At 36.1% G+C, this 21,394-nt stretch overlaps 1 protein-coding gene across 2 annotated transcripts in view; it reads left to right on the forward strand.

Moving 5' to 3' along the window:
- The window catches only part of LOC108713990 (HEAT repeat-containing protein 3), a 61,439-nt gene extending 47,258 nt beyond the window's left edge, over positions 1-14,181 (forward strand). Inside the window, exons 10-15 of one of the 2 annotated variants that reach the window (XM_018257778.2) lie at positions 3,170-3,252; positions 5,419-5,555; positions 11,536-11,624; positions 12,265-12,408; positions 13,585-13,761; positions 13,994-14,181. In XM_018257778.2, the coding sequence (XP_018113267.1) occupies positions 3,170-3,252; positions 5,419-5,555; positions 11,536-11,624; positions 12,265-12,408; positions 13,585-13,761; positions 13,994-14,116 (753 nt within the window). In that variant the 3' untranslated portion in view covers positions 14,117-14,181. Of the gene's footprint in view, positions 1-3,169; positions 3,253-5,418; positions 5,556-11,535; positions 11,625-12,026; positions 12,409-13,584; positions 13,762-13,993 lie in introns of those variants that run through there. The other variant, XM_018257779.2, reaches the window with a different exon arrangement.
- Positions 14,182-21,394: the final 7,213 nt, after the last annotated feature.

Here is a 21,394-nt window from a genome sequence, read left to right on the forward strand (position 1 = left end):
TTAGCAGTTACAGACTTTCAAAGAAAACAATAAGGAATGCTCTCAACTGATCTAGCCGCTATGCACGCTCACTGCGCAAGACTTCACTGCTGAAGAAAAAGCATGTTGAAGCTTGTTTAAAGTTTGCTGCAGAAAATTTGGACAAGCCAATAAAAATTCTGGGAGAAAATAGTCTGGTCAGATGAGACCAAAATTAAACTCTTTGGATGTCTGCACACACCATGTTTGCACATCACCCCAAAACACCATACCAACAGTGAAAGCTTGAAAGGTTGGACTGTTTTTTTAGCATATGGTACCGCATACTTCATATAATTGAAGGAAGGATGAATGGAGAAATGTACTGGTACATTCTTGATAAGTATCTACTGCCATCTACCAGGATGCTGAAGATGAAATGAGGGTGGACATTTCAGCAAGACAATGATCTTAAGCACACCCCACCAAGGAAACTCTCAATTAGTTTGGAAATGGAAAGAACTGAAGATCGGAGTTCATAGAAGAGGCCCCTTGGAACCTTTAAGATTTGAAGGCAGTTTGTGTGAAAGAATGGGCCAAAAATCATACCAGAGCAATGCACGTGTCTAGTCTCTTCATACAATAGGCGTCTTGAAGCTGTCTTTACTAACAAAGATTGTTCTATTAAGGAGCACATTTACTAAGGGTCGAATATCGAGGGTTAATTAACGCTCGATATTCAACCATCGAAGTAAAACCCTTCGAATATCAAAGTCGAAGGATTTACCACAAATACTTCGGTTGGACGATCGAAGGAAAAATAGTTTGATCGTTCCTTTGAACCGAATAAGCTTAGAAAGCTCATGGGGAAGGTCCCCATAGGCTAACATTGGTGCTCGGTTGGTTTAAAGTGCCAAAGTAGGTAGTCAAAGTTTTTTTTTTTTTTTTTTTTTTATATAGAGACAGTACTTCGACTATCGAATAGTCGAACGATTTTTAGTTCGATTCGAAGTAGCCTATTCGATGGGTTTTTTTTACATCGAATCCTTCACTCGAGTTAATAAATGTGCCCCTTGGTATTAAATACTTTTCAGTAAGCGTGTTCAATAATTATTCCCTCATTACATATAACAATTTATGGACTAATTTATCTTTTATTTCTTTGTATGTGTGGATTACTTAGGTTGTTACTGACATCTGGTGTAGCCCCATTAGAAATATATTTACTCAGAAAGCCAGTGACCTCTTTACTTAATTTTTGAGAATTTATTGAGGTCTGGCATGGTGCTAATATGATGCCGCTATTCAAAAATCCCGTTCTCAGTCTCTATAGGCCAGTTAGTCTGACATCAGCAGTAGGAAAGCTTTTCGAAGGGTTAATAAAGAATAAGATACTGGACTTCAAAACAAATCAGAATGCTTTTAGTTTGTGCCAGCATAGTTTTATGCACAATAGATCTTGCCAGACTAACTTAATTTATTTTTATGAGAAGCTGAGCATGGACCTCGATTCTGGGAAGGCAGTGCATGTGATCTGCATAGACTTTGCTAAAGCTTTTGATACAGTGCCACATAGAAGGTTATTGGTCAAATTAAGGAATGTTGGCCTGAACATAGTATTTGTACCTGGATAGAGAACTGTCTAAAAGATAGATTACAAAGAGTGTGGTAAATGAAATGCAAATGGACCAATGAAAAACAAAGGACCAAGTACAGAACAGTGAGGTTGTGGAATGCCCTGCTGGGCGATGTTCAAGGGAAAAGGTTCCTGTTGACTTTTTATGCATGAGCACCCAGGTCTCTCTCTTTCGCTCTCTCTTTCGCTCTCTCTTTCGCTCTCTCTTTCGCTCTCTCTTTCGCTCTCTCTTTCGCTCTCGCTCTCTCTCTCTCTCTCTCTCTCTCTCTCTCTCTCTCTCTCTCTCTCTCTCTCTCTCTCTCTCTCTCTCTCTTTCTCTCTCACTTTCTCTCTCTCTTTCTCTCTCTATATATATATATATATATATATATCTATAGATATATAGATATATATATAGATAATCGACACTCGCCATTCAATCTATAAATACGTATAAAAAAAACTTTCTTAAAAATTTTTTTCAAAATCTTTCTAGTGAACTTTTCTTAAAAACACACTTTAACATCCACATCGATCTATATCTCTCTCTCTCTCTCTTTCTATATCTCTCTTTCTATATCTCTCTCTATATCTCTCTTTCTATATCTCTCTTTCTCTCTCTATATATATATATATCTATCTATCTATCTATCTATCTATCTATATATATATATGTCTATATATATCTATATCTCTAGATAGATAGATATCGATAGATATCGATAGATAGATATAGATCGATAGATATAGATCGATAGATATAGATCGATAGATAGATATCGATAGATAGATATAGATCGATAGATAGATATAGATCGATAGATAGATATCGATAGATAGATAGATATCGATAGATAGATAGATATCGATAGATAGATAGATATCGATAGATAGATAGATATCGATAGATAGATAGATATCGATAGATAGATAGATATCGATAGATCGATAGATAGATATCGATAGATCGATAGATAGATATCGATAGATCGATAGATAGATATCGATAGATCGATAGATAGATATCGATAGATCGATAGATAGATATCGATAGATCGATAGATAGATATCGATAGATCGATAGATAGATATCGATAGATCTATAGATAGATAGATAGATAGATATCGATAGATCTATAGATAGATATCGATAGATCTATAGATAGATAGATAGATATCGATAGATCTATAGATAGATAGATATCGATAGATCTATAGATAGATAGATATCGATAGATCTATAGATAGATAGATAGATATCTAATCAAAAAATAAAACCGCACTCCAAGGTCTGGAAACAGTGAAAAAAGTGGAAGATTTTTATTTCGGCACACCAACTCGGGCTGTCTTCACAGTAATTGTTGGACTGTGTGTGTATGTGTATATGTGTGTATATATATATATAGATATATAGATATATAGATATAGATAGATAGATAGATATATATAGATATATATATTTTCCAGTGCTTCCATCCCCATGTATATCGAGAGAGATATGGAGGGAAGGAGAGACACACACACACACACACAAACCCCCTGCCCCTACCCCAATACATACTTGCATTACTAAATGCAGTGATTTTATCTCTCCAGGTATTTGAAAAGACTAGGTTTCCAAACAGTTGTGCTGTAAAGGTCTGTCAAGAGGATCCTGCATGGAAACCACTGATTCCAAAGTAATATTTTTTTTCATTATCTTTGCACCCTACCTAATTTATGTATTGTTTACATCTTTAAATTAAATTGAAAATTGTAAGTGGTCATCTATAGATTAGCCACAATACTGCAAGCTATAACACTATATTTATTCTGCAGAATGCTTAGCCAATACCTGAGTAAACTGCTTTAGAAGCTCTCTGTTTGTTTGGGATAGCAGCTGCCATATTAGCTTGGTGTGACTTTACTTCCTGCCAGGGTCTCTCACTGCTGACTCATAGCTCTGGGCTCAGATTACAGTAGGAGGGGAAGGGAGGGGGATAGGGATAGAGGAGTAAACTGAGCATGCTTAAGCCCTAGCCCTGGAGGTTTATGCTGAAAACAGGAAGTCTGATACAGAAGCCCATGTATACACAATAGAAGGAAAGAAATGCTGCGTTTCTTTTGACAGAAGACTCCGAGCAGCATTACTCTAAGGGTTTACTGGTGTATTTATAGAGACCTTTCTGATAAAGCTCACTTAATTTTAGCCTTCCTCTTTTTAAAAGAGACCTGTCACCCTAAGAAATTATTCCAAATTCTTTTCTATTGGGTTTAACCAAACACAAACTTTATTTATACTGTATAAATTATTTACATTTTCTTTCCTTCTGACATAGAATTCACAGTTTTAGAAAGCAGGCCATTATGAAAACTGTTAAAGCAATCTTTGCATTATACTAAAATCTTGTTTATCTGCCAGAATAGGGGCTCTGATGCACATGCCAATGCATTGGCTACACAATAGATGGTGAGGATGGAGGGGGAATGAGAGGAGTGCGGTGACATTTAGGAAGTGCAGAAAGTGAGACTAAGTGCCTGTCCCACCTCTATGCTTGAGGCATAGAAGTGCTGAAGGCAATATATGATTGACAGCTGAGATTTTGAAATACCCCTATTACAAGTATGTATGTTTTAATAAAAGAAAAATGTGGGGTTATATTATACAGCTTTTTATGTCTAGATGACGGGTCCTCATTGTTTGCAGTACTCAACTATTTTATCTTTAAAATTGGATAAAACAATATTTCGGGGGGGAAACGGAGTGTTCTGAAACAGTGTGCGTACTTGTCTACAGCCATGGCAGAATTCAGGGAAGCTGTCCATGATGGTTGAGCCTTTTACCAATGCTGAAAGGTGCTATTTTCAAGTGGTTGTTCACTTTTGTGGTTTACTTTTTGGTATGATATAGAGAGTTATATTCTAAGACAATTTGCAGTTAGTTTTAATTTTTTTATTATTTTTGAGTTATTTAGCTTTTTATTCAGAAGCTCTCCAGTTTGCAGTTTCTGTAATCTGGTTGCTAGGGTCCAAATTACCCTAGCAACCATTCATTGATTTGAATAAGAGACTGGAATATGAATAGCAGAGTATTTAAAAGTAGCAACAACCGTACATTTGTAGAGTTGCAGAGCATTTGTTTTTTAAATGGGGTCAGTGACCCCCATTTGGAAACTGGAAAGAGTTAGAAGAAAAAAATCAAATAATGAAACTATAAAACATTAATAATGCAGACCAACTGAAAAGTTGTTTAGAATTGGCCACTCTGTAACATACTTGACTTGATCTGCATTTTTACCAGACTACCAGTGATACTGCTGAACTTTACATAAAAAGAAAATTAAACTGTTGTATGATATTTCATCTCTAATCTCCAAATACACTCCTTCACGAAACCTACGCTCTGCTTCTGATCTTCGCCTCACTTCTCCTCTGATCACTTCTGCCCATTCTCGTCTACAAGACTTCTCTCGGGCTTCTGCTTTTCTCTGGAACTCTCTGCCACAAGCTGTCAGACTTTCTCCTTCTTTCCAAACTTTCAAGCGCTCCTTAAAGACCCATCTGTTTAAAGAGGCTTATTCGATGTACCTTAATTAATCATTACTGTATCAAAAATGACAAAGTGTTTATATAATCCTAATATCTCAAATGTACCCTAACCTTTTAGTTTGTAAACTCTAATCTCTAGGTCCTTCTAACCCCATTGTACTCTGTAATCCTTGTTTGTTATCCACCATTTATTCACTGTTTGCTATAACTGCAGTAAAGCACTGCATATCTTGACAGCGCTATATAAATAAATGATGATGATGATGATGAATGCCACTTAGAGTCTCCTAGTATAGACATTTTGTATTTTATTGCAGATTGTACACAGTTCAGTACAGAGCTTTGACCTGTCTGAATAACATCCTGTCTGTGTTTGATATGGAGAGTCTTGGGGGAGCCTCGGCCCTACAGGAGCTGGCTCAGCATCTCTCGGAGATTGTTTTTACTCAGTCAGGTAAGTGATAGCTGTCATAGCAGCACACATTTTGAAAGAAGCCAAATCGCTCAGTAAATACATACTGTATAGTTTACATTATATGAGTTTTAATTTAGAGGATATAAGATACCTAGTGTAATGGGGTTGGTTTTCTCAATATTTATTTATTAATGGAATAAATAAAAATGGTATACTGCCGAAATGTTTAAAAATCCAATAGGTCCCCTTTTGAATACATGTAAAATTTTAAATTAAAAGCAATGTAAGAGATGTCCAATCATAAAATGGTGTTCTTGACATCTAGGCATTTTCCAAGTTGCATTCAGATATACAAAGTTAACAATATTTGAATTTGTTGTAGTTTGTTTTTTTTTAAATAAATTATTTAAATGTATTTTTTTTACATGAAATAGAAATCCCTAAACATAAAATAATATTTTACACTATATATCTCTTCTCTCTCCCATCCACCAACCCTTTGTGTAAACTCTATTATAATCCATAAGAACATAGGCAGCACAGAATGGGAGTGAGGTCCTTTTTATAGTTCAACACATAGGCAAACTAACAGAACCACTGTTTTAGCTGTATAGTATAGTTAAGTTGGGTTGAAAACTAGGAATGCACCGAATCCACTATTTTGTATTCGGCTGAACCCCTGAATCCTTGATGAAAGATTCGGCCGAATACTGAACCGAATCCTAATTTGCATGTGCAAACATTTTTACTTCCTTGTTTTGTGGCAAAAAGTCACGCAATTACCCCCATAATTTGCATATGCAAATTCGATTTCAGATTCACCGAATCCTGGATTCAGTGTATCCCTATTGAAAACGGACCAAAGTCCATCAAGTTCAACTGCTCCAAATGAATCCCAGCGAACATACCTACACACACCCTCTGAAATTATATACTGTATACCAATATCTATATTCATTGTAGATTTTAGTATCAGTATAACCTTGGATATGCTCATCCAATAAATAATTGCAGCCCCTCTTATAGGCATTAACAGAATCAGCCACCACAAAATTGTCCGGCAGTGCATTCCACTACTTCACTGTCCTCACAGTGTTTCAAATGAAAGTAATTTTTCTCTAGTCTAAAGGGATAGCCTCTGGTCCGATGATCCATTTTATGGAAAAACAGATCTCCCGCTAGCTGTCTAATGCACTTACTGTATAAAGAGTAATCATGTCTTCTCGCGCGCATCTTTTATCCAGAGAAAACAACCCCAACCTTGACAATCTACTTCATTAATATAAATCTTCCATCCCCTAACCCAAGTTTAGCTGCTCGTCTCCACACTCTCTCCAGCTTATTTATATCCTTTTTAAGGACAGGAGCCCAAAACTGCACTGTGCAGTCCTTACCAGGGACCTATGAATAGGCAAAATTATGTTTTTATTCCTTGAGTTATTGTCCTTTTTTTATGCAAGAGCTTTAGTGGCCACAGATTGACACTGCCTGTAGTTAGACAACTACTTGTCTACAAAAATCCACAGGGCCTTCTCAATTAAGGAAACTCCAACACACTGCCATTTAGCGTATAATTTTCATTTATATTATTTCTGCAAAAGTGCATATAACCTTGCATTTATCAACACTGAACATAATTTTCCAGTTTGCTGTCCAGTTTTGGAATCTAGCCAAATCATTCTCCAAAATGGCAACATCCTGCATGGAACTTATAGTTCTGCACAATTTAGTATCAGCAGCAAAAATAAATAAATTAATAAACAAGTTGAAAAGCAAAGGACCAAGTACAGAGCTTAGCGGTACTCCACTAACAACATTGGTCCAATCAGAAAATGTTCCATTTACCACCACTCTTAGTAAGCTATACTTCAGCCAGTTCTCTATCCAATTACAAATACAGGTTATCCAGAATGCTCGGGGCCTGGGGTTTTCCGGATAGAGGATCTTACTTTCATTTTGATCTTCATAACTTAAGTTTATTAGCAAATCATGTAAACATTAAATAAGCCCAACAGGCTGGTTTTGCTTCTAGTAAGGATTAATTATATCTGTTTGGATCAAGTACAAGTTACCAGTTTATTATTACAGAGAAAAAGAGAATCAATTTTAAAAATCTGGATTGTTTGACTATAATGAAGTCTGTGGAAGACCATCGTTCCCATACCTGTACTATGTTCCAGGCCAATATTCCTTAATTTAACCATTAACCTTCTGTGTGCTACTGTATCAAATACTTTAGCAAAGTTTAAGTGGATTACATCCACTGCCATTATGGAATTGAGGTTCCTGCTCACCTAAAAGGCAATTAAATTTGTTTGACAAGATTGGTCATGCATAAAACCATGCTGGCACAAACTCATAGTATTATGATTTGCAATGAAATCAACTCTTTTATCCCTTAAACCCCTGGAATAAGCTTTCCTTCCACTGACGTCAGACTAACTGGAAAGAGCAAGTTTAAGAATTTTTTTTATGACCACAGGGAAGACCTTTTTGATGATATTTTGATACTTGCATAGGTAAATGTTTCTTTTTATAACAAAATTGTCATGTCATGAAATAATAAAGAAGTTTTATAAACATAGGACTGTTTGCTCCACTCCGAAACCACAAGACTTCTGCCCTGCTTCTCTGTACCAGACCCCAAGGCAGAGCTAAACAGTAGAGCTGTCTGCTGCCATGACTGGTCACTTCTGGTCCCTGATTCTCATACATCCACCGTGATAAAAATCACAAAAAATCACATATCAGCATATTACATTTTTAAACATCAAGTATTACAAATGTGCATAGTTTTTCCATAATTTACTGTATATTCTATTCTTGACTTAACCTCTGGAAAAGACAAATTAGGAGTAAGTCAGGCATTTGCGATGACTTCCTTAGTAGAAGTAAAAAAGTGTGTAATTAAAGCACTTTGTACTTTGGAGATTACATTAGTAGTTTTATATGGAACAATAAGATTTAGGCAAGGAAGAGCCTGAGAGGCAGAACAACTGCTCAAGTGAATTTATTTATGTTTCACACTACATGTTTCGAGCCTCCTGGCTCTTTGTCAAGTGTAATACACAGAATGCTCAATGAAACTTTTAAAGCATACAAACAGGAAATGACCTCAATGTGATCTTCATTACCAATTATCACCCTCCCCCTAAAGGTGAGCATTAAATCGAATAACAATGTCCATAAAGTCCATGTAAATAGTCCATTGTGCAAAAGGGTGTAGTCCAATTAAGAACCCTGTGAAAAGTGCTGGAAGTAAAAATTATTAAAACCAGTTAAAAGCATTATATAAGTAAGATTTACATGGTACTGTTACCAAACTATTAACCTACCACTTACTCATAATCAGTTTTCCTTGCACAAATAGCTATCTAAAATCTTCAATAAATATTTCAAATTTTTCAAATTTTAGCGGAAAAATAACCCATACTTTACCATTAGAAGTACTCAAATATTTCTGAATGGGCAAAATTTCAAGGCCTGCGAAAGGGGATAAACAGCAATTAATATTATAGAAAGCATTTAACACTCCAATTTTCATTTAGACCCTTAGGTGTAACCGTATCTAGTTTCTTAATCCAATACATTTCTCTTTGTTGGATTCTTTGGAGTAAGTTTCCACCCCTAGATGGCGCTCTAATCACTTCCAGTACCAGCCATTTTAATTGTGATACATTGTGTTTCTTTTCAGTGAAGTGTCTAGACACCGAAGTATCAGTATAAGTATCTTTCTTATAATTACGAATGTTGCCCCGATGCTCCTTTATTCTAGCTTTTACAGCCCTTGTGGTTTGTCCAACATAGACCATGCCACATGGACATTTCAAAAGATATATTACATTGCGTGACTCACAAGTAGCATAGTTATTGATTTGTAGTGGGGTACCTCTGGTAGGATGATTAATTTTATCCCCTTTTATAATTGATGGACAACAAATGCAATTTAGGCACGGGAATGTGCCTTTTTTTGGTTTACCAAGGAATCTCTGTGTATCCTTTTTGATGGGTTCAATTTCAGCTGGACATAAAGTGTCTCTAATGCTTTTCCCTTTCTTATAGCTGAATGTTACTGACTCTGGGAGTATTTTACTATAGATTTTGTCTTGTAAGACTATTGGCCAGTATCTACGGATGATTTGTTCTATGCCTCTACTTTGTGCACCGTATGTCGAGACCAACGGGGTTAATGTTGTTTTTCCTTTCTTTTTATAGGTGAGCAAACTCTCCCTGTCTATTTGTAACACTTCTTGAGCATGTTTTTTGATGGATTTTTGACTATAACCTCTATTGGCAAATCTGTTTTTTAAGTTATCAGCTGCTTCTATATACTGGCTGCTGTCTGATGAGATCCTCCGAGCTCTCAGAAACTGCCCTTTAGGTATAGCTTTGATGACATTTGGGGCATGATAGCTAGTAGCATGAAGGATATTATTCCTATCAGTTTGTTTACGGTATAAACTGGTATGGATTTGCCCTCCTATGATTTTAAGTTGGACATCTAAAAAGTTAAGTGTGTCTAGTCCAACTTCTGTTGTGAATTTAATGGTCTTATGGGCCTCATTTGCATTTGATATCATTTCTTCAAACATTTGTAATGGGCCTTTCCATAACACCAGGATATCATCTACATAGCGGAAATATCCCTGTATGTATGACTTAAATTTACTTTCTAGGAACAATTTTTTCTCCAGGTTGTAAACAAACAAGTTGGCGAGGGACGGTGCGACCGCAGCACCCATCGAGGTCCCCTGGCGTTGCCAATAATGGTCATTCCCAAACCTGAAATAGTTTTTATGTAGGACCATAGCCAAACAATCTACAATAAAGTAAATTAAGTGATGTGAGAGATTAGTATCCAGGAGCACTTCTTCCACTATACTAATACCTTCTTCCTGTGGAATGGATGTATACAGACTTTGCCCATTCAGAAATATTTGAGTACTTCTAATGGTAAAGTATGGGTTATTTTTCCGCTAAAATTTGAAAAATTTGAAATATTTATTGAAGATTTTAGATAGCTATTTGTGCAAGGAAAACTGATTATGAGTAAGTGGTAGGTTAATAGTTTGGTAACAGTACCATGTAAATCTTACTTATATAATGCTTTTAACTGGTTTTAATAATTTTTACTTCCAGCACTTTTCACAGGGTTCTTAATTGGACTACACCCTTTTGCACAATGGACTATTTACATGGACTTTATGGACATTGTTATTCGATTTAATGCTCACCTTTAGGGGGAGGGTGATAATTGGTAATGAAGATCACATTGAGGTCATTTCCTGTTTGTATGCTTTAAAAGTTTCATTGAGCATTCTGTGTATTACACTTGACAAAGAGCCAGGAGGCTCGAAACATGTAGTGTGAAACATAAATAAATTCACTTGAGCAGTTGTTCTGCCTCTCAGGCTCTTCCTTGCCTAAATCTTATTGTTCCAGTTTGAAGTGTACCCAGGTGGAGGTACTTAACAAGGATTGAAGCCGACGAATTGTATGCAGTAGGGTCACAGGTAACAGTCACCAGACTGATTTGATTAGTAGTTTTATATATGAGGGCCTCCTCTGGACATTTGGGTATATTAACCTGTAAAACAGTATAAATTTATTGATAGACCCTGACCGGTGCTTTGTCACAATGACAAAACATGTGTCATTGTACCTGGGGTGGTACAGGCCCTGAAACAATTGGGATTACTCCCAGGAAACCATTTGGCTTTACGACTTGGAGCCAAATACCATCTACTCAAGACCTTGTATGATGTTTCCTGAGCTAGCACATAATAGAATTGTGCATGGTGTTTGAAAAGATTTGCCAGTCTTGATCATCTAAAATAAGGACCTTTCTGTATTTCATTTCTTTATAAATTTCAAGGTGTCGACAGGTTGGGTACATTGGCAATAAAGAAAGCTGAGAGATCGAATATAAATCTTTTTTTATTAAAAATACTTTACTAAACATTAAATGTTTTCTGGCATAAACATGACAATATTCCGTCTGATTTGTTTTATTATTTAGATGTGCTAAATCAGGATGAATTTTTAGAAGCAGCAAGCAGCGCTGTTCGGGCTGTATTGCAGATAATGGCTTCCAAAGGAATACCTCAGGTATGCATGCACACACTGATTCTAAAATGCATAAAGCAAACAGGAAGGGTGCATCACATGGTGTAGTTAAGCATGTTCGTCTTTATTGAAACCACATATTCTGCAGGAATCATACTCTTATGAGGTCATTTACCAAAACAAGAGCATTGCTCCTGCAGGTCCACATGGTTGTCAATGCTTCCATTCTGCATCTACTATTGAATAGTGTGCAACTTTGCCTATTGACACTAGGTTTCCCAGTGAATAAGATGCAAACACCTTTTTCAACACATACTCCAGAAGTGAGACAGTGCACAACTCTGAACATGCTAATTGCACCTTGAACCAATTTGCATAATGCACCCACAATTCTATCTGTTTTGATTAATTTTTTTTACATATGTCTCCTTTAAACACTGGCAGAGAAATGGGCAATCCACTCTCATCTGTTCCTGCACTGACATGCATATCATCGGCTTTGTACCGACAAATGCAGGAGCATTTTCACACACTGATGTCATGCCTGTCAGTTCAGAAACGTCAAGGCGCGTATGAGAACGGATCAACTCTTCCTTAAAGCAATGAAATGGCTGCATCTGACATTAGCCTTACAGTTTCCTAAATTCTTCATTATGTAAGTAATGTTATTGCTTTATTGCAGTGTATGATGCCAGAACAGATCATGAATCTCTGCGAAGCTTGTGTTCAGAGTAAAAACACTAGTGCAAGAGTGAATGCAGTCAGTATTCTCGGTATCACGGGTAGTGTCTTGGCAAAGACTAATAATACATCGGATACATTAAAGGTAACTTTTTGGGAAATAATAGAATAGATTTGGTTATGAAAAATATTTATATTTTTTAAATGGTTAAAATTGTTCACATATCTTGTGGGAATTCACTCAAATGTTAGCCTTAGCAATAACCTGTCAAAGTAGAAAGGCAGCAACATCCAGGTAGAGTTTGTTCATTAAAGGAACAGTAACACCAAAAAATTTGTGTTTCAATATAATTAAAATATTGTGTACTGTTGCCCTGCACTGGAAAAACTGGTCTTTTCAGAAACACTACTATAGTTCATATAAACAAGCTGCTGGGCAGCAATGGCAGAAATTGTGAAAAGGCTACATGGCATAGGTTAAATAGTGGATAACCGATAACACCATTATGTTCTACAGATCTGCTCTGTAACCTGAGCCTTTTCTCCTTTGAATGGCTGCCCCCATTGCTACACATCAGCTTATTTATATAAATAATATTAGTTTTTCTGAAGCAAACACAGAGGTTAAACCAGTGTAGGGCAACACTGCATTATATTTTTATTACTTTAAAACACAATTTTTTCATGTTACTGTTCCTTTAACCAGAACAGCCTGTTCGACTGGCAAACTGTGCCTCAATGAATTAACCTATTTTACTCTTAAATTGATATAACATGTTTTTAAAGTCAACAGTTTATACAACTCCTATTCATATCCTGGTCAACTTGATCTTTGCTTGAGCCAGCAAATAAACTAGTTTATGCCAGATATACACTTTTGGTACATCATTTGGATTATTAAACTCCTTGTTGTGCTTGAAAGCTAGCTGTGGGTTGTCTTATCAGACACATAGATGATCTGCTGGTGTATCAGATGTTTTCATCCGTTTGGAGAGATTTAGAGTCTTTCTCTTGACTTGACAGCCTTCAAATAGGGCATTTGTCTGTCCCCTGCCCCCATTTTTTTCTTACTGAGCATGTGCACAGTCTTGGTCTTGCAAAGATGTTTAAAAAAGTTACAAGATGATGACCCCCTGTGGCCAACTTTGAATGCATAAATCTTTTGTTTGATTAGGTTTGTGGTGGAGTAAGTTTATGTTTAGTATACAAAATACAACATTTCTAGCCTTATTCTATTTTAGACTTTACTTCCCCTTTAAGTTAAAATTATGCAAAACGTGTAGGCATACTTTATAAAAGAACATAACTATTTTTTTGTTAGGCAATTGGATCCTTCCTTCTTGCAATTGCTGCTAATGATGCCTCTCTAGTGGTGTCTGGGGGTGCAATGGATGCACTTTTTGATGTATTTGCAGATGGTGACGAATCTGAAAAGGCTGCAATGGAAATAAGTTTACTCCAGGAACTCCGGAAAATCCAGCCAGTTTTTAAGACAAAGGTATGCAAGCCTTTAATTTTCCATTTTGTCGGAAGTTGGTTCGTTTATTTTATACTGTGTGTAATTTGTGCTGTGTTGTGAACATATGCACATAACATCATTTCACATACTACCATCATGTTGCAGTGCAGTTGCAGTTTTTATTTCAAAAGATTTCTGGCATACACTATGTACAGCTTGCCTATCATAACCCTTAAGAATGATTTTTCATTTTTTAATTATTCTATCACAGATACGAAAGGATGGAAGGGATAAATACAACATGGACCAGCTATGCGTTTTGGATAATGTGAAAACAAACCTGAGGAGATTTTTATCTTACCTTGAGAGTGTAGAGAAAAAGCACAGATCATGAGACTGTTGTGTTATATATTATATTGTGTGTGTGTGTATGTATGTGTATATATATATATATATATATATATATATATATATATATATATATATATATATATATATATATATATATATATATATATATATATATATATATTATAAATAGGATTTATTAATTTTGGTTTGTATGTATGAGTGCACCAAGCTATATATACAGACACACACAGACACACACACACAGACACACACACACAGACACACACACACAGACACACACACACACACACACACACAGACACACACACACAGACACACACACACAGACACACATACACAGACACACACACACAGACACACACACACAGACACACACACACAGACACACACACACATACACATACACATACACATACACATACACATACACATACACATACACATACACACACATACACATACACATACACACATACACATACACATACACACACATATACACACACTCCCCTATCTCAAGTCCTGCCTGGTGTAATCATACATACAAACCAAAATTAAAAAATCCTATTTATTGTGCAAAAGCAACGTATGGGTTACATATTCAGACCTGTATGAAAAAATGTGATTTTGCACAATAAAAAGGATTTTTTCATTTAAGCAAGTCCTGTGAGTGCATTGTTGTGGATGTGCTTGCTAAACTACCACTTAGCACCCAGGCAGTTGGTGGATTTTTTTTCTGTGTGCCCTCCATTACTTACATTTGATAAATATGTGGTGGGGTATAAATGTGTATAATAAACAAAATTCTAAGGGATTTTGAACTTACCTAAGAACCACAACTCCCAACATCAATTGCTGTTAATGTTATTTGATTTGCACAATTGTTCTTCCAAAACACACAATCTCTTGGAATGTTTAGTTGTTGGATTTTACAAAACCATCCACTATAGTTAGGGCCACCATCATGGGGGGCATAGGAAAGACTTTTTGGAAAGGCTCAGTCAAAGTATCCAGATGGTTGTAAAAGAAATTGGGCTTCCTGTCATAGTAATGGCTGTACACGTTCCTCTAAAATAAGGTTAAGAAACCCTGAAATTGTGAGGCTTGTAAGTCTGCAAATAAGGATCCTAATGTCTTGTTCCTGTGCAACAGAATGCTTATTTTATTGGAAAAGAATCTTTGAAGGAGAACTAAACCCTATTATTGAATATTGCCAAAAATATAAAATATTTTATATACTAAACTTATTGCACCAGCCTAACGTTTTAGCTTCTCAATAGCAGCAATGATCCAGAACATCAAACTTATCACATGGGGTCACCATCTTGGAGTGTCTGTAACACTTGCAAGCTAAATGGGCTCTGAGCAGCTGTTAAGAAGCTAAATTTAGGGGTAATTTCAAATTATCCACAGACAATGAGCATGGCCTGTATTATAAGATGATGCTACAGGGCTGATAATTAAATTTATGCTAGTTGCACTGGTTTCTGTGCTGACATGTGGTAATTATCTATATTAATTACTAATCAGCCTTATTTTGTGACATTTATATTCTATATGTACTGTATATTGTGAACTGGTCCCTACGCTCTGTAAGTGACATCGGCACAGAGCATGTGCAGCAAAAAGGAAGATGGGGAGTTACTGGGGCATCTTTGGAGGTGCAGACCTTCTCTGCTAAAGGGTTGTGGTTGCCTTGGGCTGGTATAGAAGCTCACAACATAATGTGCAATATTTCTAGCCTACTTCTGTAGTTAAGCTTTAGCTCTCCTTTAAAGCAAAGAGGGATTGTTGCTATAATGCTTTGCTGCAACAGCTGTTTAACAATATATTCCATTTGTTACTTTTTCATCAGTATTCTTAGCGTTTCGATTGGTGTGCCATTTTCCTGCTAACATCTTTGGGTTGGTGCAATATGAAATTCCATATTTATGAAAAGACCTTACCAATAAAATATTTTTAACATCTTTGCATGTTTTATCAATGTTGCTTAATCAGTCTATAAAGTCAGCCCATGAATAGAGAGGCATTTGCCGATATATCCTGCATCTACTGATACCCTTTACCTCCTTGTTGAAGTACATATAACATATGGAAGCCTTGCTCAAAATGGCTTGACCAGTGATGGACAGTGCACATATTCTGCAGTGTTTGTAGTTTACCTTGGAAAACTACAAGTTAGGTTGCCCTGACCTTTTTTTCAGAGCAACCTAAGCTTTCAAAACATGCTAAAATTAGCATAATTTCAATTCTGTAAAAAAAAAAACCAAGAATGGAAAAAATAAATTGACTTGTATGGGTCAAAAACGCCCAACATTACATTACAGTTTTCAATATTTATAGTATGAGGCGTGCAAGGGGTCCAAAATGAAAACGGCGAATATCATTTATCATATGTAATTTTAGCTACTGGAAAAATGAACAAATTTACTGCATTTTATGTGGGGGGAAACAATATAACAGTGCGTATACCCCAGAAAGCCATATATGTTTGGAAAGTACACATTCACCGAATGCAAAATGGGGTAAATGTCTTTCTATGCCAAACTACCAAACCAAAAAGCTTTCCTAAAGTTGGCGGTTTTGATGAAATTGCTGAAAATCAAAGCTTCCAATATGCAGCCTCTTATCTCTCATATACAGTATCATTTGGTACCAAGATAAAACATCCTAAATATAAATGCCAGGAGTTTGATTCAAGTTTTTTAGCCTAAATTTCAACTACTCCAAAAACACACAGCCTCTTTTACATTTGGTAGCGACTGCTAAACACTGTAAATAATAGACCGTAGAACCCACATTTTTCAGGGAACCAGAAAGAAATGGTGAAAAATCCAGGGAAATGTATTATGCATAATATATAGGTGGGACCACAAGACAACAATGTAAAATGAGGGAAAACTTAAAATCAGGGGATGTAATATGGGGGTTCTACTGTATTTTTGGAAAGTACACATTCTCTTGAATCCAAAATGGACAAATATGTCTTTCTAAACCATCAAACTACAAGGCCTTGCTAAATTTAGCAGTTTTGATGAAATTTGCCTAAAAATCTTTATGTACCTACATTAAATATCCAAAAAACTAAAGCCATGGATCTAGTGAGCAGTTTGACACCTAGAGGCCCATTTATAAAAGGTAAAATTTATAATTCATGGGAATTTTTTTTAATTTGAATATTCTCACAATTTAACTGGGAGGTTATTTAAGAAAACAATGTTAGTCTATTCGATCAAATGCTGCGACCCGAAAATTAGATTTGTATTTGAGTAGTTCGAATCAAGTTTTTCCTCTGAAAAAAAACAAAACCTTGATTGTCAGGAAGGCTATTAGCAACTCCAAATGGCTAAACGGACCTCTGCATGGAAAGTATCAACTGAGAGCACTCGCCTGCACCTCGGGTCCAACGATTACCTGTGCTGGCTTGTAATTATGCCCCCCGATCCGGATGAATCTGTACAAACACTCAGCAAATGTACGGAGCACACAGTGGCTGGATTCATAAAATCTTCATTTATTGGGTATAATTAAAAACACAAATTCCACTCATAGCTGTGACATATACCCCACGCTTGATGTGTTTCGTGGCGTCTCGCCACTTCCTCAGAAGCATAAGGTACTCCAACCCCCGCCCCAGTTAATAAACCCACATAGACCCTGCCCAGTAAAACCATTTAACCCACAAAGGTGAATTTTAGAAAATGCTATGCCAAGAAACGCTAGTATCTTAATTCATTATGGGGTAACCATATATGGGCTTAACTAGAAAAGATTACTATACTCTGTCACAAGTAAGTCTGTCTCATATATATATATATATATATATATATATATATATATATATATATATATATATATATATATATATATATATATATATATATATATAAAAACAAATATATATATATATATATATATATATAAAAACAAATATATATATATAAATAAATAAAAACAAATATATATATATATATATGTTGAGCACATCCAAATTTCATATTGGTAAATACATCCCAAAGAAACATAGTATACAGTATAACATGTAATGTCAAGACATACTGGCCATCCTGATGGTTTTCCCCACATGTTGGGACCCACATGTGCATGTTGCTAAATAAATAACCCCTTTAGATGTACAATTGAAATATTGCTTAATTTTATAGGTAACTCCTGTCGCTGAGCTTTTAGAAACATTTTAGATACACTAATAAGCGAACAGGTCTTGCACCTGGTGCGTCCACACCTGTATGTGCCTTTATACCTTAGCCATGCAATTTCATCTCTCTGTCCTTTTGCAGTGTACAGACTCCTCCAAGTATGTGTTGCCAAATTCTTACCTCTCCTATATACAAACGAAGGTGTTTTGTCCAAAATCCTACCAAGAACCAGGTCCTGGAGAAGAACTCCCCAATATTTGTTGCTATTCCTAATTAAGTGGACATCACAGCTATAGGTTGTACAAAACCGAACATTAGGTTGTCCTTTATTATTGTTGTCTTTCTGTACTGTTCTCAGTTTGGACTTAACTTTATGTTTTAATAATGTCTTATGGTCGGCCCTGACTACCTTTTTGTATGCCGTTTTTATATCTTGCAGCCTATACCCCCTTTCGGCAAATCAGCCCCACAATAACATCGCTTGTTCATTGAAAGCATCCCAGGAGGAACACACACGGCGTAGCCCTTAAAATTGCCCCACTGGGATGCCCCTCAAACAAGGAGTCTGATGGCAACTCTGTACACGTAGCAACGTGTTGCGGGTAATCGCCTTACAGAATAAAGTAGTATTCATTTTATTCCCCTATATTTGGAAGATCACATCCAAGAAATCTCAGATATATTGGTCTCATGTGTAAATTGGAAGCCTTTAACGGTATAGTTACAATATTCTATAAAAGCAGACGGGGATATTTCATCCCCTTCCCGTACTCGATATATCTATAGAAACGTATTATCTTGTGTCTGTAAGGGTTTTGATCTCCAAAAATGAATATTCTTTCCCACCAACCCATGACCAAATTGGCATAGGTGCAAAGGAGGCACCCATAGCCGCCTCTGGTTGCTGTAGATAAAACCGCCCATTAAACAAAAAATAATTTATTCTGCACCTGGGGAAACGTTCTTGTAGCTGCTAGCCAGAAGCTTATTGAGTCTAAACCAATATCATGATCTATGGAAGAGTATAGAGACGTTAAGTCCATAGAGAACCACCTACACGTTGGTTTCTACTCCAAGCCATTTTGTTTAAACACATTGTGGTATCCCTTAGATAAGTTGGAAGTTTAAAAACCAAGGGTAACAATAATTCATCCACATACTTGGACAGGCTTTCAGCCAAAGAACCTATGCTGGCCACTGTAGGGCGCCCCTTCACATTATCAAGGGATTTATGCACCTTGGGGAGTACATGAAATATAGGTATAATAGGGTTCTCACAATATATTTAATCAAATTCTTTCTGACTGATAACCCCCATATGTAACGCTGATAACAACAATTCCCGTAACTTATTCTGAAAGATTTTAGTGGGGTCTGAGTCCAAAACCCTATACATTCCTTATCCAATAATTGTCGCATGATTTCTGACACATAGGCTACCGCATCCAGGACCACTACTGATCCGCCCCTGTCAGCATTCTTCACCACTATATCCTTATATCCTCAACGGACCTCTGTCATTGACTTGTAAATTAACTTGGCAGGTTATAGGTGGTGAATATTCCAATTAGGACTATTTCCATGGTCGAGGTTTGATAAATCTCACATTCGAATTTACAATCAAATAGGGTGATTAAAATGTGTGAATTTTGACACAAGAAAATTTGAATTTATTATTCAACCCTTAATAAATCCGCCCCCTAATGTGTACAAGTATGTGTTTAAGTATGTGTTATGGTGGGAATCCTAAAATGATAATTAAACATATGAAAGATCATGGTTAACAAATTTGGCTGCTACAAAATGACCATCCTAAATGCGTTTTGTGTTTCATAAATACCCCTAAGAGTATGTGGACCCCTGAGAATTACATGTTTTTTTGTAAATCACACATTCTGACAAATCCAAGATGGGTGAAGACGTCTTTCTAGTCAAAACTACCAAACTGAAAAGCTATGCTAAATCCGTGGATTTATGTGGTATTTCTAAAAATCACTATTTTGCACCTTTATCTTGCACAATTTCTTACATACAGAGATAAAAAATACTGAATTCAATTCAACTCAATTCACCTCCTGTGAACAAAGCTCCATATGTGTATTATGTGCTGTATTACCCCCAACAGTATGATGACCAATAAAAAACATATTTTTATAAAGCACAGATTCTTACTAATCAGTAATGTGTAAATATGTATTCCAAACTATTAAATTGCAAAGCTATGCAAATGTGTTTGTCATTTCTGAAAAAAAAAAATTGCAATTTGTCGCATGTATCTTGCACAATTTCTTGCATACAAGGGTAAAACATTCTAAATATGATTCTAATTATGCCAGGTGTCTACAGAACAGTTTGATGTCCAATATGCATAGATTTACCAAATTATGTGACAAGGGGTCTTTAAAAGAGCATACTGCATATGAATCTTCTTCAAACAAATCTCCCTTCCTGTATATTGTGTTCTAAACAGTACAGTATAAAGACCCCTGAAAACCATATATTCTTGAGTGGACAGTCCTACAACTACGCCTCCTAGGAACATCACCACTGACTCTGCACCGTCGGTAAAGGCAGAGCAAAACCTATAACTGCAAAGCAACTAGGTACAGGTATGGGACCTGTTTATCCAGGATGCTCGGGACCTGTGCTTTTCCAGATAATGGATCTTTCCATAATTTAGATCTCCGTACCTCAAGTCTACTAAAGAATCATTTAAACATTAATTAAACCCAATAGGATTATTTTTCCTCCAGTATGGATTAATAATATCTTAGTTGGGATCAAGTACAAAGCACTGTTTTATTTCTACAGAGAAAATTGAAATTTTTAAAAATCCTAATTATTTCATTAAAATGTAGTCTATGGAAGATGGCCTTTATGTATAATGGGCTTCCGGATAATTGATCACATATTTTTACTTCTTGCTTGGCAGTTAGAGCCTTTTTCTTCAAGCACGTAGTACCTATGTGCTTGGAAGGGAAAGGGTTAAACAAAATAAACCATTCACTTTGTAAAAATGGCTTTAGATAATATAGTTAAGGTAAAATATTACATGGCATTGCACCTTGGTCCAGTGATTTGGTCCAGAATTTTTATTGACTCAAGTACCCAGATAAATCTGAGGAAGGCCCACAGATCACATT

The sequence above is a fragment of the Xenopus laevis genome, chromosome 4L, assembly GCF_017654675.1.
Source record: "Xenopus laevis strain J_2021 chromosome 4L, Xenopus_laevis_v10.1, whole genome shotgun sequence".
In the NCBI taxonomy this organism is placed as follows: Eukaryota; Metazoa; Chordata; class Amphibia; order Anura; family Pipidae; genus Xenopus; species Xenopus laevis.